At 40.9% G+C, this 26,452-nt stretch overlaps 1 protein-coding gene across 1 annotated transcript in view; it reads right to left on the bottom strand.

Annotated features, from left to right (window-relative positions):
- Nucleotides 1–26,452, bottom strand: part of LOC142748069 (dual oxidase 1-like) — a 131,658-nt gene that overhangs the window by 52,888 nt on the left and 52,318 nt on the right. The window contains exons 17-25 of the mRNA XM_075855192.1: nucleotides 25,631–25,804; nucleotides 22,802–23,027; nucleotides 22,077–22,170; nucleotides 20,908–21,083; nucleotides 16,101–16,173; nucleotides 15,827–16,011; nucleotides 10,405–10,635; nucleotides 9,176–9,275; nucleotides 8,777–8,826 (exon numbers count right to left, since the gene is read on the bottom strand). Of these exons, the coding sequence (XP_075711307.1) occupies nucleotides 8,777–8,826; nucleotides 9,176–9,275; nucleotides 10,405–10,635; nucleotides 15,827–16,011; nucleotides 16,101–16,173; nucleotides 20,908–21,083; nucleotides 22,077–22,170; nucleotides 22,802–23,027; nucleotides 25,631–25,804 (1,309 nt within the window). The remainder of the gene's footprint in view (nucleotides 1–8,776; nucleotides 8,827–9,175; nucleotides 9,276–10,404; nucleotides 10,636–15,826; nucleotides 16,012–16,100; nucleotides 16,174–20,907; nucleotides 21,084–22,076; nucleotides 22,171–22,801; nucleotides 23,028–25,630; nucleotides 25,805–26,452) is intronic.

Here is a 26,452-nt window from a genome sequence, read left to right as displayed (position 1 = left end):
TGCAGATTCAGTGCTGCTGTGAACTCTGCTCTTACCATTACGTAGCTCTCAGTCTGTTACCTCTCCTTCACTCCTGTCCTCAATAACACCTTCACATGATTGGCAAGTCACCACGTAATGGTAAGAGCAGAGGTCACAGCAGCACAGAGTATTTCAGGAGATGAGCGTGCGGATCTTGTGCGGGGTGGTGACTTGCCAATCATGTGAAGGTGTTATTGAGGACAGGAGTGGAGGAGAGGTAACAGACTGAGCTACGTAATGGTAAAAGCAGAGTTCACAGCAGCACAGAATCTGCACGCTCCTCTCCTGAAATATTCTGTGCTGCTGTGAACCCTGCTCTTACCATTACGTAGCTCAGTCTGTTACCTCTCCTCCACTCCTGTCCTCAATAACACCTTCACATGATTGGCAAGTCACCACCCCACACAAGATCCGCACGCTCCTCTCCTGAAATATTCTGTGCTGCTGTGTACTCTGCTCTTACCATTACGTGGTGACTTGCCAATCATGTAAAGGTGTTATTGAGGACAGGAGTGGAGGAGAGGTAACAGACTGAGAGCTACGTAATGGTAAGAGCAGAGTTCACAGCAGCACTGAATCTGCACGCTCATCTCTTGAAATACTCTGTGCTGCCTTAAACTCCGTGGACAGGTCAGGATCCTGTTTCTTTTAAATGCTGAACTGTAGCGCAGCCTTATATAGTGGATCGAGCGGGTTCCCCAGCAGCATTTAAAAGAAACAGGATCCTGACCTGTCCACAGAGTTTAAGGCAGCACAGAGTATTTCAGGAGAGGAGCGTGTGATTGGCTGCAGAGGCCGCTGCAGCCTGTGATTGGCTGCAGAGGCCGCTGCAGCCTGTGATTGGCTGCAGAGGCGGTCACGTGGGATGAAGCGTCATCCCTGGAGGCCGGCCTTCTGACGTCATCCTGACGTGCGTGACCGCCACTACAGCCTGTGATTTGTCACAGCGGCGACATGGATGAAACGTCATCGCTGGAGGCCGGACAGGAGGAATGTAAGTATGAACGTATTTTCTTTTTTATTTTTATTACATTAAAATAGTATTTTCCGCGTGCCAAGCATGGTACTGTCAAGGTTGCTGAAAGAGTTAGTGTAGCCCATTAACTCTTTCAGCACCCTGGACAGTACCATACTCGGCGCACGGAAATTACAGGTTCGGTCAGAACTAGTTCGGTCCGAATCTAACTTTTTCGTGAAATTCGGCGAACTAGCCGAACCGAACTTTTCATAAGTTCGCTCATCTCTACCCATAAAGTATAGGTTACTTAAAAGATTTTTGTATTTTTATTAGTATTTAACACACTGACATACAAAACATAAACACTCAAATTAATGAGCACTAGGTATTCGATTCCAGAGTTTGGTGGCAATAGCATTGATTCCATTAGGCTTGTACAGTGGTGCTCAGTCTTTTTCCCTATAGCTAATCTGCAATTTCCTTAGCTGTTGATAACATTCCCCAGCACCCGTTCTTAGAAGAATGTCCCTGTTATCGCTGGAACCTGTCCCTAGATATTTCTAAATTGTTTCCCTATAATTTTAGCTAGTCGCTCCAAGCTAATAAAAATACAAAAATCTTTTAAGTAACCTATATTTTATGGGCTTAAATAAAAGCTATGTTTTATATATCAATCCTTCCTTTCTAAAATTACATTTTTAATACGACAAGGAATAACGGAAACCAGCCCGTTGTTATTATCTAGGAATCTAATCACTTTAGATATGATGTCAGAGCTGAATAGCTATAATCAGCCCCGACATCCTTTTTGTCCTTAGACCTAGCTAGCAGCTGTTCGCCATTTTCCGCAATTTGGTGGCCATGGAGATGGATGTAGTTAAACCATTCAGACTACCACTTCTCTTCAGTGGCAATATGGGAGAAGCAGCAATTTAAGACTGTGCTGTTACCTGTGAAGGTATGTTCAAATTGGAAGCAGAATGCATCCAAACATCTGCCCATTGAATTCAATGGGAAAAATGGCAATCTGTACCAACGGGGTATTTTTTTGGGGAAAAACGGTTGTGTTAAAAAAAATGTGAGTTTGAATAAAAAACGTCTGAAAATCAGGAGCTGTTTTCGCTTGAAAGCAGCTCCGTATTTTTAAATGTTTTTTGCTAAGCGTGTGAACATACCCTCATAGGTGTCAGCACAGTCTGATCAAATAAAGCTGTCAGGCACAGCATCTAACATAACTCAACATTGCCTGCCCACCCACTGCTTTCTAATGTGGCAGCCCAGATATAAGAGCCCTGGGGGAAATAGAGGCTAGGTGAGTACAAATAAAAAACAAAACAAAAAAAAACACAGCATTTTTTCATTTAGGCTGCAGGGTTCCCTATGACGTTCCAGTCAATTATTCTTTTGTTATTTATATTAAAGGCAAATATTGTTAAAAACTGGTTGAGGCCCTCTTCACGTCACGTTTTGAGCCTATGTCGGAGGTATATGCAGGGCGAAATAGGGGGGGGGGCAAACTGGGGTCTGCGCAAGTGTCGCTGGTCTGTGCAGGTGTCCAGCCCAGAGGTTTATTGGGGGGGGGGGGGGCTCGTAGCATTATACAGAGGGGGATTGCTGTGTGGCACTATATACAATGGAGGGGCACTGTGTGGCACTATATACAAGGGATGGGGAGTTGTGTGGCACTATATACAAGGGGGCTGTGTGGAACTTTATACAAGGGGGCTATGTGGCACTATATACAAGGGAGAGGGCTTCGTGGCACTATATACAAGGGAGAGGGCTTTGTGGCACTACATACAAGGGGAGAGATGTGTGGCACTATATATAAGGGGGGCTGTGTGTTACTATATACAAGGGGGGCTGTGTGGCACTATATACAAGGGGGGCTGTGTGGCACTATATACAAGGGGCTGTATGGACTATACACAAGGGGGGAGCTGTGTGGCACTATATACAAGGGGGGCTCTGTGGCACTATAGTAAAGGGGGCTGTGTGATACTATAAACTAGGGGGCTGTATGACACTATTTACAAGGGGGAGGGCATTGTAGCGCTATCTATATGGGGAATGTGTGTGGCACTATATACAGGGGGCTGTGTGTGGCGCACTGTACAAAGGTCTCTGTGTGGCAATATCTACAGGAGCTGTGTGTGGCACTATCTACAGGGGTCTGTTTTTGGCACGATCTACAGGGGGCTGTGTGGCACTATCTACTAAGGGGGGTTTGTGGCACTAGATACAAGGGAGGTGGGCCATGTGGCACTATATACAAGGGAGGGGGGCTGTGTGGCACTATATACAAGGGAGGGGGCTGTGTGGCACTATATAGAAGCGGGGCTGTGTGGCACTATCTACTAAAGGGGGTGCTATGTGACACTATCAACTAAGGGGGGCTGTGTGTCTCTATATACAAGGGAGGGGGCTGTGTGGCACTATATAAAAGGGGGACTGTGTGGCACTATTTACTAAGGGGGGGCTATGTGGCACTATCTACTAAGGGGGGCTGTGTGGCACTGTGTAGCAGGGGGGGCTGTGGTGCTATCTACAGGGGGCTGTTTTTGGCGCTCTCTACAGGGGGCTGTGTCGAGCACTGAGGGATCATTATTACCATCTGGGGCACTGTGGAGGGTGCTGGAAAAACTACAAACCAACATGTCTGTGTGTCAAATTCTGCAGAGACGAGTCATGGCTGGAATAAGTCGTCACAGGGGTCTGGGTCAGATGGAGAAAAAAAAGGGAAAGTGAACAACTCTAATCAGAGAAAACATCACCACTGACTCACTGGATATAAATGTGCTGTAATCACTTCATATCGTAATATCGTCTGCAGAGCTTCTGTGTATAACAGACATCTACCAATATATGGTCACTATATGGTGGTAATATTGCTCTTTGTATAGTGGTTTTTATTCAGTAACAGTATGGGGGCATTATTCAGTCCCTATGTTATTGTGTGGTGGTATTATTCAGTAACACTATGGGGGCATTATTCAGTCACTATGTGGTTATGGTGTGGAGGTATTATTCAGTAACAGTGTGGGGGTATTATTCAGTCACTATGTGGTTATGGTGTGGGAGTATTATTCAGTAACATTTTGGGGGTATTATTCAGTCACTATGTGGTTATGGTGTGGCGGTATTATATAGTAACAATATGGGGCATTATTCAGTCGCTCTGTGGTTATGGTGGCGTGGTGTTATTCAGTAACAGTATGGGGGTATTATTATGTCACTATGTGGTTATGGTGTGGAAGTATTATTCAGTAACAGATTGGCGGTATTATTCAATCACTATGTGTTTATGGTGTGGAGGTATTATATAGTAACAGTATGGAGGTAATACTCATTCACTATCTAGTTATGGTGTGGCGGTATTATTCAGAAACAGTATCGGGGCATTATTCTGTCGCTATGTTTTTATGGTGTGGCGATATTATTCAGTAATAATATGGGGGTATTATTTAGTCACTATGGGGCTATGGTGTGGAGGCATTATTCAGTAACAGTATGGGGATATTATTCAGTCGCTATGTGTTTATGGTGTGGGAGTATTATTTAGTAGGGTTATTATTCAGTCACCATGTGGTTATGTTGTGGCAGTACTATTTAGTAACAGCATGGGGTATTATTCAGTCACTATGTGGTTATGGTTTGTGAACATTATTCAGTAACAGTATGGGGGTATTATTTAGTCACTGTGGTTATGGTGTGGCAGTATTATTCAGTAACAATATGGGGGTATTATTCCATCTCTATGTGGTTATGGTGTGGTGGTATTATTCAGTAACAGTATGGGGGTATTATTCTGTCACTATGAGGTTATGGTGTGGAGGTATTATTCAGTAACAGTATGGGGGAATTATTCAGTCACTATGTGGTTATGGTGTGGCGGTAACAGCATGGGCATATTATTCATGAACTATGTGGTTATGGTGTGGGAGTATTATTTAGTAACAGTATGGGGGTATTATTCTGTCACTATGTGCTTATGGTGTGGCAGTATTATTCAGTAACAATATGGGGTATTATTCCATCACTATGTGGTTATGGTGTGGCAGTATTATTCAGTAACAATATGGGGTATTATTCAGTCGCTATGTGGTTATGGTATGGCGGTATTATTCAGTAACAATATGGCAGTATTATTCTGTCGCTCCATAGTTATGGTGTGGCGGTATTATTTAGTAACAGCATGGGGGGATTATTCAGTCACTATGTGGTTATGGTGTTGGAGTATTATTCAGTAACAGTATAGGGGTATTATTCAGTCACTGTGGTTATGGTGTAGAAGTATTATTCAGTAACATCATGGGGGTATTATTTAGTCACTATGTAGTTATGGTGTAGCGGTATCATTCAGTAACACCATGGGGGAATTATTCAGTCACAATGGGGTTATGGTGTAGCAGTATTATTCAGTAACAATATGGGGTATTATTCAGTCGCTATGTGGTTATGGTATGGCGGTATTATTCAGTAACAATATGGCAGTATTATTCTGTCGCTCCATGGTTATGGTGTGGCGGTATTATTTAGTAACAGCATGGGGGGATTCTTCAGTCACTATGTGGTTATGGTGTGGTGGTATTATTCAGTAACAGCATGGGGATATTATTCAGTCCTTATGTGGTTATGTGTGGGAGTATTATTTAGTAACAGTATGGGGGTATTATTCAGTCACCATGTGGTTATGTTGTGGCGGTATTATTCAGTAACAGTATGGGGGTATTATTCAGTCCCTATGTGGTTATGGTGTGGCGGTATTATTCAGTAACAGAATGGGGGTATTATTCAGTCAATATGTGGTTATGGTGTGGTGGTATTATTCAGTAACAATACGGGAGCATTATTCTGTCACTATGTGGTTATCGTGTGGCGGTATTATTCAGAAACTATATGGGGGTATAAATTCAGTCACTATGTGGTTATGGTGTGGCGGTATTATTCAGAAACGATATGGGTGTATAATTCCGTCACTATGTGGTTATGGTGTGGAGGTATTATTCAGTAACAGTATTGTGGTTTTATTCAGTCACTATGTGGTTATGGTTTGGTGGTATTATTCAGTAACAGTATGGGGGTATTATTCTGTCACTATGCGGTTATGGTGTGGAGGTATTATTCAGTAACAGTTTGGGGTTATTATTCATTCACTGTGGTTATGGTGTGGAGGTATTATTCAGTAACAGTGTGGAGTTATTATTCATTCACTGTGGTAATGGTGTGGAGGTATTATTCAGTAACAGTGTGGAGGTAATATTGATTCACTATGTGACTATGGTGTGGAGGTATTATTCAGTAACAGTATGGATGTATTATTCAGTCAGTATGTGGTTATGGCGTGGCAGTATAATTCAGTAACAATATGGGGGTATTATTCTGTCACTGTGGTTATGGTGTGGTGGTATTACTTAGTAATAGTATGCGGGAATTATTCAGTCACTATGTGGTTATGGTGGGGCGTTATTATTCAGTAACAGTATGGGGCTGTTTTTCAGTCACTATGTGGTTATGGTGTGGCGGTATTATTCAGTAACAATATGGGGTATTATTCAGTCACTATGTGGTTATGGTGTGGCGGTATTATTCAGTAACAGTATGGGGGTATTATTCAGTCACTATGTGGTTATGGTGTGTTGGTATTATTCAGTAACAGTATGGGGTATTATTCAGTCACTATGTGGTTATGGTGTGGCGGTATTATTCAGTAGCAGTATGGGGGTATTATTCAGTCACTATGTGGTTATGGTGTGTTGGTATTATTCAGTAGCAGTATGGGGGTATTATTCAGTCACTATGTGGTTATGGTGTGGAGGTACAATTCAGTAACAGTATGAAGGTATTATTCAGTCACTATATGGTTATAGTGTGGCAGTATTATTTGAACTTTATATTGTGTTATTATTGGTAATATTGGTCGTATAATAGTGAGTTGTGTTTAGTATGCACAAAGTATTTAATTTGGTATAGTTGCATGATATAATAACTATATGTATATAGATAATTTTTTTGTGTGAGGGGGGGACATATGCTATGGGGCTTGCAAAACTCCAGGACGTGCTAGAAATCAGTGATGCAGTACTCTGCACACCGCCTTCTGAATTGACTGCATTATTGATATAGTAAGAGTGTGTTAACCAAACGGAAACCATAGCTTCCATTTGTATCACCATTGATTTCAATGGTAATGCTCCCGTTGCAGTCGACTGCACTATTGTTTCCGCCAAAACAACGGAAACCTTACAGAACGGAAACCATTTGCCACGGAAACATTACCATTGAAATAAAAGGTAATGCAAATGGAAAGCTATGGTTTCCATTTAACTTCCGTTCATAGGTTCCCCTGACGAAAAGTTCTGATGGAAGCTATCAATGGAACCTTGACACAGATGTGGAGAGGCCCTAATTCAGCATTTGGGGTCCTACTCTTAACTTTGCCCAGGGCCACACTTTGTCTAAGACCAGCCCTGGGTTAATGGTATACCTCAGATGGAAGACCGCAACGTATTTCACTGTATAGACATAGAGTGGGATACATCAACCATGCTGCCATTGTAAAAAAAAATGCACAATTTTTTTACGTCACTTTGCAGTACAGAATACTCTTTATTACACATAGGAGGATGCCCACTCCCCCCCCCCCTAATGCCCCTGGCAGAGCCAAAAGCGGTAGCAGAACCGCTGTCATATTACCCCCAGACAGGACTTGTGATCCTAGCAGTCACGTGTCCAGTTTGCCCCCAATACATGCTGAAATGTCAGTACTTCCTTTAGTATCTCTGAGCTGCAGGTGAATAGGCTGCACCCGCTGAGTACAGCACTAACCCACCGCCGCTCGTGGATTGAAATCCAGCCACAACCATTACGATGGTAATGTCAACAGAGCCACACCACTTGAAAGTAAGATTAGGGTCAGCAGAAGTCAATATAGAGCAAACAAGGAGTAACAGCCCAGTTCAAACAGTAACATGGGCACTGTCCCACAGTTTTATTCCCTACCATTCTGCATAGAGCCGTCAAAGGTACAAGTCAGGAGGATTGTATACCTCTGAAGGAGGCCTGTGATGTATCCCACTATAGGGGCATAGAGACGGTAACGTCCCCCATAGGGTCCCATTGTAAAATATGTATTCTACATAGTGTACGTTTCTTTACTAGATTCCGTTCTACGGAAAAGCAGTGTCCACTGCATTATTCCATACCTTTTGTTTGCGGTGTACTAATGTATACCGGCCAGACGAAGGTCAAAAAGACACTCAATTTGAGCTTTCCCGCTAAGCGTCATGTGAACAGGGCCTTAATGACTGAATTGTGTTGATGGCTAAGCAACTGTCTAAATATTGATGGGTATCTGCTTGTTAATAATCTATCAACGACACCACTAAACCTGCACAATTGTATGTAGATCTAGTGTAATCACTTCCAAGGGCTTGAGACATGTATATGCATCTCTAGAACTTAATGGTCCCAATCTGCCAAGAACAAGAATATGGGTGTCTTTATACAGCAATATCCTTTTGCTTCTTATCAGAGGCGTAACTTAAAGCTTCTGTCCCCAATGCAAAATCTATAACAGGGCCCCGCTAGCCTAGGTGACTGCTACCTTTGTGCCCCCGATATATATGACCTTGCTACCTACATAGTTAAAGGATCATTTATTAAGTGTATTGCTGCCCAAATGGGGTTGAATTTAGACATGTTTTCTCTGAAAAAATGTGAGCAAATATTAAAATAAGCTGACTTTGCTTTGAAAGGATATAAATGTTTTACAGACATGGCTTTTTATAAACTTACCAGGTATTGTCTGGAAAAACCACCAGTAATATTTATATGGAATTTCAGACCTTAAAAGAGAAACATTGACATCTTGTTAACAAAAATCTTGAAGACCTTATATCCCCAAGCTCAGTGTCTCTCCTATTATTATATGTTGTCATTAGATGGGGGACCATAGGAGACCTGACAAATTGGCTTTAAAATAAAACTTATGATATACAATTTGTTAACAATGTCCTTTATTCTATCTGAAATACTCTTGAACCAAAACGATAACTTTAGTTTACAGTGCAATGGTTTCATTCATGGAGAGTTGGAGTATTTAGTGTAATAAGTGCTCAGCAGGATTTTTATCTATGCATTAATATTACATCTTCGGAATTCTGTTTCACAATTAACATAATGTACATAACTCACCCATCATCTATAAAAACTTTGGGAAATATGCAGGAGAGGGTACTAAGAGGAGTGATGGAAAACATGTAAATGTTGACTGCATGGCCAGCACTATGGAGAACTGGAAGACAAAAAATCAGAAGTAGCACATAATACCCTATTACACATGTACATTTATGGTCCCCATCACTGTGTTCCTCTAGGATGCTCACATAAATGCTCATTATATCAGAAGGCATCTCATAGATATGCAGCCAGCAACTCATAGTACAGAATGATCGGGAGTGTACACAGACAACTGAGGGCCCATGTGCAACAACAGCATGTAGGCCCTCTTCAGCCAACATAGCCCAACTTATTGTACATCTTCTCTTTGCTAAAACGAAGCGACAAAAGAGTGAGCGCTGTGCCTCTTAGTTTCTGATCAGCTTTCCATGGCACGGTGTATCGGCTGAATGGAAAGTTTATGAGTCCGTACACCGCTCGCTCGCTCCAAGGAAAGCCGATCAGAAACAAAGCAGCCGAGCTCTCACACAAGCGCTTCTGCCATTTCATTTTAGCGATGGGTGGGGGCCACAGTGCTCTGACCCCCACCATTCAAAACTTCTGACACGTCAATCGTCTTTTAAAAGTTTAGTTACCCTTTAATGGTGGCATTCATGTTGGTCTATGGCAGTGAATGGGTTAATTATAAAATTTCACGTGGTGTAGTGAAACGGTTAATTCCATGTGAAAGGGTTGATTATCTGTACTGAAGGCTGCAAGACTCCTTCCCCTTGCTTCCTTCATCTTGCTATTCCATCTGTGGCTGTAGCCTGCTCAGACATACATACTACATCATCAGCTATCAGCCAATCACAGAGCAGCTCAGAAAATCATAGATGCCTTGTGACTGGTTGGCGAAACGTCTGTGTAATTAATGAGAGACCTATAGAGAGTATGAGCAGGAGGAGGGGAGGAGAGAAGCAAGATACTTGTTAAAAAAAGCCCATGGGGCAGGAGTGAGCTCCTCCCACTCTGGGCCTTTTTGCAGCTGAACAGGCTATACAGTAGGTTCGCCCCTGAGTATGATACCATCTTCAATATGACAATAACCCAATAGTAGTACGTCACAAACTGGTGGATCCCCTAGTGGTACTAATGTTATTATTTCATACAAATTCATACCTAATTCATAATATGCTATTCATTCCTGTACTTCTTTCTATTTTCCAAATAAAGTTACACATCTGTAGAAGCATAGTACTAACCTGTTAATATAACAGCAGTTTTTGCAATAAATCGGTGAAAATCCACTGCAGCATCAAAAGGAATATACTGATTGAGAAAGGTCTCTCTCAGAAAAGTGATGAGATTGCGACACATCGTGAGCAGTATGTAGGAGAACATAAAGGAGATACTTGCAGCTGTTCCTCGGGATACAATGATGCCGGGTAATGTCACTTCACCAATGCCGGAGTGCTGTGACTCAAAAGCGTAATCTGCAAGGAAGGTAGGGAATTGTCTTAGTGTTCATTATATAACAATGGCAAAAAGGTGTTCAATGTATGTGTTCTAGTACAAAATAATGGCTCATTGTAGCTAGAGTTGAATATAAAGACATAGCTACAGGTTACTACTTACACTATCTTATTTGTTAAGAATCCTAAAAAAATAAATACCGCACCAGTTATATTCACAAGGGGAGAGAAACAAAATCTGGACCGCACAGGTCCACTTGTTATACTTGATTTATTGCGGCTCAGCAAAATTGAAAAATGTATGAACATGAGGTTCTTAGTTTAGATTTTGATCAAACTGTATAAGCCCACTTGCCACTTCACGGCGACCTCTTTTAGGTGGGTCCCTACTCAATCAAGTGCAGTATCAGATGGCAACCAATGCCGCTGCAACACAGCACCTGTAGAGGGATCAACCGAGGAGACCAACAACACCCATGCTGCCAGGCTAAGCCACCTTGGCTCTGGGCAACATCCCCCCACAATATACATCACCACAACACCTTATGAACCAGGTATATTCACTCTCTCCTGACTGGGTCTTTTGTGTCTTTGTCCAAGGCAAAATTTTATCTTTTGGATTGTTGCATTCTATAGGTGATCCCCCCCCCCCTTCCTATTTTTTCTTTTCTTACGTTTGCCGGTCTTATTGAGTGAAAATGGTCAGAAACAAACTGAACAAAAAAAATTTTTCCTATTAGTTTCATGTTTTGTTTCAAGGTAGTTAATGCAAACAAATTTACCCCAACAATTAATCCTCTATTTTTCCTGTGTAGAGCTACGCCATATATAAGTACTGTACATTGTCTAACGTATGGTGTCGCTATAGCGTGAGAACAAAGACTCTTTTAGTTTTACATATATCTCCCTCCTTAGCTTTAGACACTGCCTCTACACATCGATGATAATCATCCAAGTACAGATTTTTTTTAGTCAAAAATTCTGCTGGGGTAGCACAGCCAAAAATTTGTGGACATAGGTCATTTTTGTATGTTTGGGGTAACGCACATTCTGTGTGATAGGAATGTATTAAAGGGGTTTTCTCATTTTAGAGTTACGGAAACTGCGGAGCACAGATCAGCAGTTTCAGGAATCCCAACCACCTCTTCATTGGTTGTCTTCCTGGGTGCGGTGGCCAGGAGGGACAGGTGCAGGTCCCAGAGGTGGGATACACATCTATCAGACATTTATCCGGTGGAAATGCCATAAATGCCTAAGATGGAAATACCCCTTTAAAACCTAAGTACCTCACGCCAATGCAATAAGGGGTTCTTGTCAAGCAAGATGTCTACTAATGGTGCATGTGGGTTCAGAAAGTTGTGCATTTTTGAAGGGGGACTTTTTCGTTCTTTCATTGTTTTTTTAAATTTTCTGTATATATTCATTTTGCATATTGCATCTTTTTCTGAATGCTCCTGAGCCCCCTCTGCACAGGGTTCCCTAAGCAACCGCTACAACGCAGAAGCCGCTGCTTCTGCACTTGTGAATAGAGCGCTCGGTATGAGAGATTATGTGTTTAGGTGGTAGAGAGAACTGATTGTTTTAGGTCCCTGTCATCAGTGTGATAGTCGAATCCTGCTGAGGACAGTGCGTACAGGAGCACATAGTGACATCAAAGGCAGAACGTAGACATTTGGGCAGAAAGGCTTTAAACAAAGCACAAAATGAAAAAAACCGCAATTGATATTTATCAAAACTACTGTAAAGGAAAGGTGGAGGAGCTGCCCATAGCAATCGGATTGTGTCTTTAATTTTTAAAATGTCCTCTAAAAACTGACAGATGGAATCTGATTGGTTGCCACAGGCAACTGCTCCACAATTTCCTTTGCACTAGTTTTAATAAATTTCTCCTCTCCACCCTACATATGCAATGTTTGTCCTGGAATGCACTGCTTAGATGAACACAGCAGTCACTGTAGCCATGGTCCTAGAGATCAGAATTTACAAAGCTTGAGCTCATCCTGAGCTTTATTCAGTGAACTAGACTGACACAGGTCCTGAAACTCCATCTAATATATGACCTGGGTATCTCCTATAAGGAACCTTCTACTACTTAAAGTGATACATTCTTTAAAAGACTTAAAAATAAAAGTTTGGTTATCTTTATTTAAAAGAAGTGTTAACACTAGTTCACAATCATATGAAAAAAGCACAATTTTTTTTTTCTATTTTACATGAGGTTTTAAACAGGTTTAATATTGACTTCCTCTGAGCAATCACGTACCTAATAAAGAGGCAGGGCCCGCGATTGCTATGGGGCCCATGGTGGTGGCAGGTCAGCACAGAAATGCTTGCTATAGGACAGTCATAGTGGCTACCTGCAGCTGTCACTAGGGGAAGCTCACACAGCATACAGATTAATACAGCTAAAACTGAGTTCAAAACCAGCTATATAAATTTGTATGTACTTAGCTCCCCCTAGTGGTGGCTGCATGCAGCCAGAATTATATAGTTTATCAAGTCAGGAAAAAAAATATAGATATTAAAGAAGATCTCCGTTGGGAAAAAAAAAGTTTCAGCCCCCCTGTTTGATAATGTGATTAAGTAAAATGTAGAATGTAAAATGTAGTGAAGTGTATTGGCTTACTGGATGCTTTATCTGTTCCAGGCCGCAGTTGGGCCACATGATCTCCGTTCTGACCATCCAAATCTACCGGAGGTAAGTCTCTCAATGCAAGTTTATGAGACTCACATCTTGCCTCTTATAGACTTGCATTGAGAGACTGATTTCTGGTCCCTACAGCAGACATTGTAGGATTCAGGGAGTCAGAATGGAGATCACGTGACCCGACGGCAGCCTAAAACGAAGCAGCTAAGTGTAAAATAAAGCACCCAGTAGGCCAATATACACCACTACATTTTCAAATGGGTGGGCGGAATATTTTTTTGGCCGGAGTGCTTCTTTAACTTTCATCAAGGCATAGTACAGAACATCTCGTAAAACATTTGGATCTTCATAATAATTGTATAGCAGTATTATTTAGACATTGTATAGCACTATATTATGTATGGAGCTGTCATGTGGTCCCTGTATGTTAGTTTTTGAGCACTGCGCAGTTGTATTTACATTTTGTTTCACAACTACTTAGGCACTGTATATTATATTTGTAGTGTATGGGGATGGCGGGACTGTATAGAACTGTTATTTAGGCAACTGTATGGAAGTGTGAACCTTATTTTGTCATATACGATGCCATTTTGACACCATACTGTATGGTGCTTATAATTAGACACTGTTTGGTTTGGTTATTTGTACATGTACACCATATAGGGATGCGCTAACAGAACGTACCGCCCACAATCCAACTTAAGGCTGCCCATTAACATACCCTTCATACCTACATTTATGTAAAATAGACTAAAAGTTATTTATTTTAGAAAATCGGAGAAATGTGAAAGGTGGGATGAAAAAGTTGTGACACAAAGGGAGGAATTTAAGACAAAGACATGTAATGCTTTTCCTGGCTATCATTACGTGAACAACAACTTTAAGCTATCCCAAGTTATCCTTTCTAACGTCTGTACCTACCAAAGTAAAGTTCAAGATCGATGTTGCAGTTATGAAGTTATGTCTTCTATTGTTGCATAAAAGTTCATTAACTGTTTCTCTATTCTCTTTTGTTGGGGATGTAACTGATCTCTTTGTCTATTATCGCAGCAAACACAGTTGACTGATAACTGCTGACAGCAGAAACCGTGAATGCGCTGTATGGAGCTACAGACATTTGCAATGTATACTGGATCTGTAATATCTCATGTAGTAGCTTGTATTTTAATATGCTCAGAAATAATAAATCTGATGATTCAAAAGTTTTGCAATAGTGTCACTTCCTAGATCTGACTCATATCGATCAGGCCTGACACACCTCTTATGCTGGATGTTCCTTTTATTTACAGATTTGCACTGGTCATGTTGTCCAAAATAAGTCCCCTATGTGATATTGTACTGTAAGGGAACTGGTCAGAATTGTGGCATTATAATGCCAGTTTTACATTCGTATTATGGTTACGAAACTTGTCTATGCATTTTTATCAATCTGTGTTTTCCTGTATAGAAAAGAACACTAGGGATTGGTGCAACAGGGGACAATTAAAGGGGTCTTCAGGGATTAGAAAAACATGGCTGCTTTCTTCCAGAAACAGCGTCACACCTGTCTATGGGTTGTGTCTAGTATTGCAGCTCAGCTCCATTAAAGTGTGGACATGTGTAGGGCTGGAAGGAAGCAGTCATGTTTTTCTAATCCTGGATAACCCCTTTAAGTGAATGATTGTCCATCATACAACTATAATGCTGATCTTCAGAGATTGAGGGTGGTGGGGCATATTTTGAAACTCCCACCTTGAGGACTGAGAGAGCTTGTCCTGTCCCTGCTTAGGACCTCCTTCAACTGTCAAAAGCCTAGAGCTGCCCTCAGCACTGGACTACAGTAGGAGATCGTTGAAAATGATGGACAACCATTGATCTCAATTGATGTCCTGTTCTGATCAATTTTCCGTTTTCCTATTTATGTTACTACAGAAAGATTAAGGCCTCATGCACACGACCGTAAAAACACCCGTTATTGCGCGTCGTAATTACGACCCGAAATAACGGGCCCATAGACTTCTGTTAGCCACGGGTACCTTCCCGTTTTCTCACGGGAAGGTGCCCATGCCGTTAAAAAAATAGAGCATGATCTATTTTTTTATTTTACGGGCCGTGCTCCTATACTTTATAATGGGAGCACGGCTCGAAAAAGCGTCCGTAATTACGAGCACGGTCGTGTGCATGAGGCCTAAGTCTGGTTAGTTGGCAACCTCCTGTTTTTTTGTTTTTATAATGAACAATTTAATTAAAAATCACAGGAAGACAAATTATATAACGGACACATTAGAAAACCAGATACAGTAAATAATAAACATTATAAGTAATATGGGTAGATATTGGAACACTTACATAAATACACTTGCAACGTGTCCAACCACACTAAGCTGTACAAAAATCATAGGCGCATCAATTTTTTTATTTTATTAAGGACATTGGACAAAAAGTTCCCTATTTTTCCAAATGGTTGGCAACTCTGCTGGGTTTTTATTATTTTTCCAGCATTTGGCTATGGAAGAAGATTAAAACGATTACATTCTGTGTACTCCAGTACAACTACATACCAAGTAGTCCACCCATTTTACTTACGGTAAGCTTTCTCTAGGAACACCCCTGCAGAAATTCCATAGAAGATAACCACACAGACAATATGGCGCCGGTAATTCTCAATAAAACGCTTAAACTCCTGTATTTTCTGATGCACTTTGCTTCTTTGGTATTTCTCCTTTTTGGCCTCTGTGTATAAACGTTTTTCTTCTAAAGTATGAGATGAACTTATGAAAGAAGAAAGCAATTGTTAAGTAGTTATCGGATAATTTTATATATATCTCAAATCTAGAATTAAAGAAGATAGAATACATACTTTTTTTCACCCATTGTTTCGATACAGGAAACTCTCCTGCACATCTGATCGTAGACCTCTGAACCATCCATACCTATGTAATAAACACAACACTATTATCCAAAGCCAAGCAAGGTAACATTGGTGCTAAAGGAAATTGTACTCTTTGGATGAGACAGACAAATATAACTACAGGATTACAGTTCCTAATTTCTCAAGTTACGTGGTGTAAAGGGATTGTACGCCATAAGAAAAAAGGATCTGCTTTTCTCCCAGACACAGCGACAATCTTGACCATGCACTGTCTGGTATTGCAGCTCAGCCCTTTTCAGTTGAATGAGGTTCACCTGCAATACCAGGCACAGCCCTTAGATAAGAGTGTCGCTGTTTCTGGAAAAAAAGCAGACCTATTTCTAATGAACGACCCATTTTGTGGTGAACATGATGAACGTCAGTAAGGCTCATTATGCCACCCTGGAAAATGTCCAAAAATTAGAATGATATTGTTATGAGTCATTGGTGAAATAATTCTAACTGGAATTTTATTAAAGCGGATTTGTTAGCTAAATTTGCTGCCCTATGTAAAGACCCCATATTTCAACTACAGGTCTGTACTCCTAGTAGCCAAAATGGCACAAATTTTTTAAATTCTACTTGGCTAATATGAGCGCTGAAAAAATACAGTCCACTGTACTGTATTCATGAGGGGAGCGCTCCCGCCTCTTCCCGTCCCTCTCTGCAGTGACTGACCGGCTGCTGTGTATGCTCGTATCCACAGCAGCTTTTCAATCACCGGCCTGAAGGGGGATCTCCAGTAGCATAGTTGGCAGGGGCAGGGGGGGGGGTAGTCCGGGCCCACTGAGATGGTGGGGTCCAGAGCCCGTCCCCCAGTGGTCGTGTGTCCCGTTTCATCTGTATATGCGTCCTCAGAACGCAGATACAGTTGAATCCAATGCTGGAGCAAGGAACTGACGGCTCCTTGCTCTAGCATTGAATGTGTAATGCCAGCTCCAGTTGTGAGCGGCTCAACGCAGACAGGCGCAATGTAGTGACTCCATTGTGCCTCTCTCCGCGGAGCCACACACTGCACAGAGCGGAGGAGCAGACGGATCTCCTCCACTCGTCATGGGAACGGCGATAGGTAAATATTTATTTTATTATTTTTGTGTGGGGGCATTATACTGTATGAGGCAGCTATGGGGCATTATACTATATGGGGTAGCTTTGGGGCATTTTACTGTATGGGGCAGCTATGGGGGACATTATACTATATGTGGGCAGCTTTGGGGCATTATACAGTATGTGGACAGCTATGGGGCATTATACTGTGTGGGGCGGCTATGGAGGCATTACACTGTGTGGGAGGCACAATGAGGGCTTTATACTGTCTAGGGGCAGCTGTGGGGGCATTATACTGTATGTGGGCAGGTAAGGGGAGTTATACTGTATGTGGCAGCTATGGGGCATTATACTGTGGGGCAGGCACTATGAGGGCATTATACTGTGTATGGGGCAGCTATGGGGGCAACATACTGTATGTGGGCAGCTATGGGGCGTTATACTTTGTGGGAGGCACTACATGGGAATTATACTCTCTGGGGACAGCTATAGGGGCATTATACTGTATGGAGGGCAGCTATGGGGGGCATTATTCTGTGTGGGGAGGCACTAAAGTGCCATTATACTGTGTGGGGCAGCTGTAAGGGAATTATACTGTGTTGGGGTCATTATACTGTGTGGGGGACACTAAGGGGTCATTATACTATGTGGGGGGACTAAGAGGTCATTATACTATGTGGGGGCAGCTATGACAGCATTTCTCTGTGTGGGGGTAACCATAGGGGCATTATCCTGTGGGGGAAGATATAGGGGCATTACACTATGCAGGCGCCATTAAGGGGTTATTAAACTGTATGTTGGGCCCACCGGGTTGGGGACCACTCAGATTTGTTTCTCCCCTCCCCCCTGTGCTAAACCCCTAGCTACACCTCTGGGGAGCTCCTATTAGCAAAATTACACAAACATTATTTTGTGCTATTTGGAAACTATGAGTATGGCATAGGACAGCATGATCATCTGCCAGATCTGCTTTAAAAGGGTCAGGCCCCAAGCACACAACCATAGTTTTCATCCATAATTACGGATCTGGTATTTATGGATGAAATTGCGGACCAATTCATTTCTACAGGCCACGGACACCCTCCCGTATATTTACGAATGTGTGTTCAGGCCGTAGAAATGATTGAAAATATAGAACATGTCCTATTCTTGTCCGCCATTGCAGGACGGACTTGCCAATAGAAGGCTATGGCACTTCCGCAATTGCGGATGACTACGGATGTGCATCCGTATTTGCAGATCCGTATTTGCGGACAGTAAAAATACTTACGGTCGTGTGCATGAGGCCTTATCCAGCACCAGAAAATGTTATGCCAGTCATCTAAGAACATAAAATTTGTTGATTGAAAATACAGTCACACGTTCCTGGAAGTTAAGTAAGTTTTTCCACTTAGATGATGCGCAGACACAGGACCAGGTGACGGAGAGAGCCCTCTTTCCCTCCCTTGTGTTGACGTGACATTAAAGCATGTGACAACAAGGGGGCCATCACTGGGACAATGTAGAGGAAGTAAGTCACCCCCCTTCTTCCACTGCGCTGTAGTAACGCCAGCGGCGGGTCCCGCTCCTGCCTGGGTCCCTGTCGCCGGGTCTCGCAACTTTTCCGGTGGCCTGTCCCTCCTCCAGGCCACCCGCGTCTGCTTGTGTCCTCCGCTCGCACCCACACTGTTCTTAGTGCACATGTGCTCTTGCTGCCTCTTAAATGGCAAGCGCGCGCAAAATTTAAACGTTTCTCACCAATCCCTGTTGTCCCCCATGAATATTTAAGGCATCTTCACAATCCAACAGGTTTCCCTGAGCAATATTGGAACAACCTAGTGTTATCCAGTGAAAGTTCCTGTAGGCACCTGTATCCAGTCTTCTATTGATATTAGTTATCAGCCTATAAACAGTTGTCCGTTACCAACCTGTATCCAGTCTGCTATTGCTAACGGCATCAGCTTGTATCCAGTTGTCTGTAGCCAGCCTGTATTCCGTCAGCTATTACTATCAGTTATCAGCCTGTATCCAGTTGTCCGTTACTAGCCTGTATCGAGTCCACTATTGCTATCTGTGGTCAGCCTGTATCTGGTTATCTATTACTAGCCTGTATACAGTCCGCTGTTGCAATCTGTGGTCAGTCTGTACCAGCCTGTATCCAGTCTGCTATTGCTACCCGGTACCTGCCTGTGTCCAGCTACCCGCTATCTGCCTGTGTCCAGCTATCAACTATCAATCTTTGAACGGTGATTCGCTGTCTGCTTCCATCCTTTAAGGTACCATCTGGCAGTGCCTGTTTCTTGTCTGTTTGGCCAGAAGCAACTCCCCGGGACCACCTGAAGAGGTAGTGACCTAGTAGCGTCCCCACAGCAAAGACCAGATCCCTGTATAGAGGTGAAGATTGGGGAGGCTACTTAGATAACACCCTCAGATGAGACCCGAAGCCAAACTGGTTGAGTAGCCCAGTAGGTCAACAAATCTGCTGGTCGTAACAACTGTCTATGTGCCTCATTTGACGGTGCTTGCGCATTGTGACTGAGGGGTGAGCAGGGATACAGGAGCTGAGTGGAATGAAGAGAATGACACTGTAATATTCCCCTCATCTAGCTGCTACGTTCTATCCTGACCTGTCCACAGAGTTTAAGGCAGCACAGAGTATTTCAGGAGCCGCGTTCTGCTCCCGTAGGTAAACGGGGTAGCAGCACTGCGAAGACCGCACAGAGAATTCACCGGCGGTCAGGATAGAACGTATCAGCTAGATGAGGGGAACACACCCAGCTGCTAAGTGAGACACAGCAGGGCGCGCTTCCAACACAACCATGCTGTTTGCTATACAGCTGACGGCTGTCAGCCGTGCAGTAGGATCTTGTCTGGGGTGGTGACTTGCCAATCATGTGAAGGTGTTATTGAGGACAGGAGTGGAGGAGAGGTAACAGACTGAGAGCTACGTAATGGTAAGAGCAGAGTTCACAGCAGCACAGAATATTTCAGGAGAGGAGCGTGCAGATGTTGAGGAGTGTATGACGCTGACTGGTCACGGATTGGTCAGCGTCATACACATAAACACGCCCAGTTGGACATAACGAAAAAAAAACGCCCAGTTGTCCATTTCAAAGCTCATTTGCAAAAATTTAAAATAGCTCATAACTTGGCCAAAAATGAACGTTTTAAAAAAAAACTAAAATGTTGCTGTTATCTACATTGCAGCGCCGATCACATGCAATAGGAGATAGAGGTTTGAGAATCTGGTGACAGAGCCTCTTGAAGTCTATGTGTCAGTACCTGTTTTGAACTAGGACTGAGGTTAGTACCATTTAACTTTGGCAAACCACTCTCTCACTTGGGGTTGGACTAGAACACCTAGGAATCCTCCGGTGGGCCCAAACTCTGACATCATAATGTATCTCACCAATAGCAGGGGATTTTTCATTTTTCTGGGGCTTCTTGCATAAATACCCTATCAATCCTTATTGCATATTGCTTTTATGGCCTCTGTGCTGCGACAACATCATAGGTTACAAGAAAATTAAAAGAAGACACATTTTTTTCTGTTTAGCTATATGGTGGACCTTTAGAATCATTTCATGTGGGCACAATTAAATTTCTCTCAGTTAGCTGGTTATGCCCACATTTATGAGTGAACATCTTTTAAAACCATTCATCTATGACCTGAAATTCCAGGCCATTGGGAAAGCAGTAGATGTACAGTATGTGTAGGAAGACCACACACCTTTAAACTGTAGCTTTGTAAAGCGGAGTTCTTTGTCATGATCTCTCAGCAGAAAATGGAAATCTTCCCAAGTCAGATCATTCTTATTCTCAAATCCGGCCTCCTCAAACATAACTTCTATCACTTGCTCGGCTTGATCTTTAGAAAGGCAGTTGTTAGAGATTTCAATGAAAGATCTGAAATAATAGATAGCATTGTGTTAAATCATTGTAATTTGATATTACATATATTTTATACCCTTGGCGGAAAGCAATGACGAAGTGTAAACGGGGCCTTATTTTAAAAAAACAGACGAATTCCATCTAAGAAGATGTAACCTTATTGCAGCAGAATGTGACAATGTGCAACATAGATTGGATTGACATTAACAGTTGGATAAAAGCTTGACAGTTATTTAGTCAAAAAATATAAAGAAACGGATCCAATGACAGATCTCATTAATTATATGCAATGCAAAAAGATTATAAAATGCATTAGTTTTCATTAATTCAGTTCGAATCTGTCTTTGTACAGGATCCAAAAAACTAAGTTTGGTGATGTCAACACAGGCATTTTTGTTTCTCTTTTCTTTTTTTTTTGCTAAGAAACAGATCTGTTGATGAGTCCAATTGATTTCTATACAATTTAATTGAATACAATTATATTGCAACTGAAATAAAAAATTTGACCCCATTCACATGTTGTTTTATTTAATGTATAAGCTGTGAAAAGCTCCTGACATATACGTTAAACGTGTTCTGCAACAGATGCCTAACCGTGGCATCTTTCACAAATAGGTTATAATGGTATCTGTCTAAAAACGTCATGTTTTCTCATGACCCTTTTCGTAGAATTCTATTTTAAAAAAAACAGTATACCGCACAGTACACTTTCTAGTCTACTACACCATTCCATACATAAAAAAAGCTATACTGACATATAACACCATGTTAAAAGCCGAAAGGACACTCTTTCTCTTTTGGGCTAATAGAGCCTTATAGACACGTCTAATGTGTATGTCCCTATATGTGAGCTTTCCCGATATATATGCTAGACGTACAAGGAGTAAATAACTAACTTAAGATCTTTAAACTATATGCAAAACAATTTTTTTCCAATTGGAATAATTCATAATATTATATTGTCGGTATGAAAAAATATCTGTACGTATTAAAATAAAATATTATTACTTTAGCATTGTAAAAAATTCCTCCTTTGAAAGAAATCCATTTCCATCTATATCATACATCGTAAACATCATTTTTGATTTTTCCTCAGGAGAGCCTACAAATTACAAATAAAAGACACATTAGATAAGCCAAATATACATAGATAGATACATAGCCGGCCTTAGCGGTGTGCAACCTCCGTTATCGCGCAAGGCACATTACCTATCACTACTGAAGGGGTGCGACTGGACATGATGACCTAGGCACCCAGGGCTCACACCAATGATCACATACTTGGTGCCGAACCTATGAAAAGCCAGCTATAACCCCTAGTTTATTGATTGGGAAGTGTTATTTGAGCACATTTCAGAAATGTCATTTGGTCAAAGTATCATTGTATTATTTGGGCTCTGTATAGTACACCATAAAGGGGGGTTCTTAATAGAAGGTGCTGCACAGGGTACCAACCAGCCTAAGAAACCTCTGGAGATAGATAGATAGATAGATAGATAGATAGATAGATAGATAGATAGATAGATAGATAGATAGATAGATAGATAGATAGATAGATAGATAGATAGATAGATAGATAGATAGATAGATAGATAGACAACACTGAATACACTCAGCAAATTTGTATGTGGTGCAGGACATAATCTGTTCTGACATAATAGCAACATAAGTATTTGTAATATAATGAATCAATGCAGACCGTGGACCTCTGCACAGAATTATCAGCGACTAACCTTTCATTAAAATTAATAATATGTTTAGAAATTCTCTGAATGAAAGATATCCATTCCCATCTTCATCTGCCAGAGAGAACATTGACTCCACAAACAAGGAATAAGGCTTCAGACCCAGGGAATCTGCAAACTCTGTTCTGCTCAGTTCACATTTGAGAGCCTCCCTCACCTTCAAGGAGCTTTCTGCAGTGAAACTTTCAATGCCCGACTGATCAATTTGAAGAACCTGCAGCGTTTACAAAATGTGTTCACAAGTCATGAATAGAGAAGAAATACTGTATATGCTAGTAACAAGATATTGAATACAATGAAAATATATTTAAATGTCTTCAATATTTGGATGTAAAGTGTCTTACATTTTTAATACTTAATGAGATATTTAAAAATATTCTTAAATAATCAAATATTTTCCCAAAACACTTTAGTAATGTATTCTGTCTATGTTAAATTTTCACACAGTAGATCTCAATATGCCAATAAGGAAATTAAAAATGTCAATAAACAAACTAAAAAGGAAAAAATGTTTTGCACTTCTCTATCTAGTCTATCCATACTGTTGGGTATGCTATATTTTGTATCAAAGTAGGCAAATAATAATAATTTGTATATATATATATATATATATGTGTGTGTGTATATGTGCATATATATATATATATATATATACATAGTTTATACTTCTACTATAACTGGGGGAGAAAAAAGAACCGAGAATATGCAAACATCTGAATACCCCATTTTAAAGGGAGCGGGTCATGTGGAGATCTGCATGAGGACATCTGAATAATTCCCTATTAAAGCTAAAGAAGCACCATTGAGTCAGTCTATTGAGCCCCAGAAATGGCAATCAGGAAATGCTCCCCACCCCTAGCATTTTACAAATATAACTTTCTGTTCCTTTGAATTTAAGGATTCAGAGTAATCTGTCCATGTGATGTTGAGAGGGATCATAGCGGGTCATAGTCATTAGAAAAATAAATTGTGTCTCCCACTTTAATGTTAAGGAAAAATTCCCCCAAATTTTAGCCTATTATTAAGAGTTGCTGTTTCTGTGTAACCACTAATGTTACTGAACTTTTCCTAAAGGTATTCTCAAGAAGTGGAATTAATTAATTCTGTTTTTCGTTCAGAAAGACCACACCTAAAGTACATGTTGAGTCAAGAGTTAAAGGGTATGTAAATCTTTGAACACTTTTTTATTTTATTTTAAATAAAACAATGTATTATGGTGTTTTAAGCAACTTTGTAACTGTTATTTATTAAAAATGTTTTGTTTAATTTTTCACATACACTTAGATGTGATCGATAACAGGTGGAACTGCGTGTCACCGAAGCCATCAGTCCCGCTGACCTGACGGATTCGGCTCAGAGCGTAAAATACAGCTTCTATGTATCCAGGAAACATAGACTCTGTATCTGAAAAAGCAAAAAAAAAAACTTTTAAGAAAAAACAAAGTTGCTTGAAACACCATTTATATATAATATATATATATATATATATATAATATATATATATATATATATATATATATATATATACATATATATATATATATATATATACACATACACACATATATATATGTGGGCTTGCATACAATTTGATCAAAATGTTACAAAGAACCTCTCGTTCATATTTAAATATTTTGCCTAGCCGCAATTGATCATAGAATATAGTGGATGTGCGGTCCATGTCTAGTCTCTCACATTGATATGATAGAGAGTCTATCCCCCTCATTTGTTTTGTTTTACTTGGTACCAGCACTCCACACTTTTGGCCCAGCTGATTTTAATTTAGGAATGACCTCATAAGTGTTTCTGCTCCTGCTTGTACTCTCAGTTGTCCACTGGGGGCGCATGGTAAGGTGAGCTAATTCCATCTGTTCACTTGTTGTGCTACTGTGGGGTGGTGTTTGTTTCTGTGGTGCTGCACTTGTGGGGGGACGTGACCCAGAGCCAAGGAGGCTTGGCTTGGCCTGATGGCATTGGTGTTTTTGGGCCTCTGGGTTGCTCCCTCTGCAGGAGCGGTGCTGCAGTGGCGGTGACCGCCACGCGGTGCTGCAACTGATAGAGTAGGGACCCACTTTTAAGAGGTCGCCGTGAAGTGGCAAGTGGGCTTGCATACAATTTGATCAAAATGTTACAAAGAACCTCTCGTCCATGTTTAAATAATTTTGCCTAGCCGCAATTGATCATAGTATATAGTGGATGTGCGGTCCATGTCTAGTCTCCCTCATTGATAAACACATTATAACATTACTGCAGTGTCCTGACAATGAATATACATTACCTCCAGCCAGGACGTGATGTGTATTCAGAATTCTGACACTTCGCTAACACAATCCCGACACTACAGCACAGGAAGCGTAATCTTGTTTGAAATGACAGTTTACAGCGTAATCTCACGGTTTTCCAACGGAATCAATAGCGGAGTCGAATGCGCTATTGATTCCGTCGGAAAACCGGAAACCTGCCAGAATGGTGACGAACGGAAACCATTAGCGATGTTTCCATCACCATTGATATCAATGGTGACTGAAACGGAAGCTGTGGTTTCACTTTAACTTTCCGTTGCAGGGTTCACCCGACGGAAACCTCCGATGGAACCCTGGAACGGAAAGCGAATGGTGATGTGAACAGGCCCTTAGAAACAGCTGAACAGAATTTTTACAATTTCACTAAATATTTAGTGGCATTTCTCTTATTTATGGAAACTTGAGAGTTCATGAAGTTGCCTGTATTATTACTAATGTAATAAAATCTCCCCCAGCAATGCATCAAATCACCAGAAATGGTTATTTGTCAAGAATAAATATAAATATAATTTACTTTAGCAAAAGAATGCCTGAAAAACGTTTCCAGTATCTGACTTCTCTGTATTTTTGTAACAGCTTCATTAAGTAGTCTTTCCTCATCCATTCTGCTCTCCTTTAAGGAAAATCCATTTTCTTGCAACTGATTGATAAAACTTGTGCATTCCTCCTCATTAGAAAAGTGCAGCACCTTGGACAAAATAAAATAATCATCAAAACTGTGAAGGAAAGTTAAACTGACATGTTAACAGATTCCAACCATAACAGGGTAGCGATTGTTTCACAAATATCTATCTATCTATCTATCTATCTATCTATCTATCTATCTATCTATCTATCTATCTATCTATCTATCTATCTATCTATCTATCTATCTATCTCATATCTATGTATCTATCTATCTATCTATCCCATATCTATCTATCTATCTATCTATCTATCTATCTATCTATCTATCTATCTATCTATCTATCTATCTATCTATCTATCTATCTATCTATCTATCTCATATCTATCTATCTATCTATCTCATATCTATCTATCTATCTCATATCTATCTATCTATCTATCTATCTATCTATCTATCTATCTATCTATCTATCTATCTATCTATCTATCTATCTATCTATCTATCTATCTATCTATCTATCTATCTATCTATCTAACTCATATCTATCTATCTCATATCTATCTATCCATCCATCCATCTATCTAAAGAAAAAAAAAACGCTGTGTCCAAATGTCGGTTAATGGTGTGCCATCAATCCAGCCCATATATTCTGTGTATTTAATGATAACAGTAGAGTTTACTAGTAAGCCTTGATTTGTTCAGCATTAG

This window comes from Rhinoderma darwinii, chromosome 3 (assembly GCF_050947455.1).
Source record: "Rhinoderma darwinii isolate aRhiDar2 chromosome 3, aRhiDar2.hap1, whole genome shotgun sequence".
NCBI lineage: Eukaryota > Metazoa > Chordata > Amphibia > Anura > Rhinodermatidae > Rhinoderma > Rhinoderma darwinii.
The sequence above is the reverse complement of the archived record's forward strand: the minus strand, read 5'-3'. Positions and strand labels throughout refer to the sequence as shown.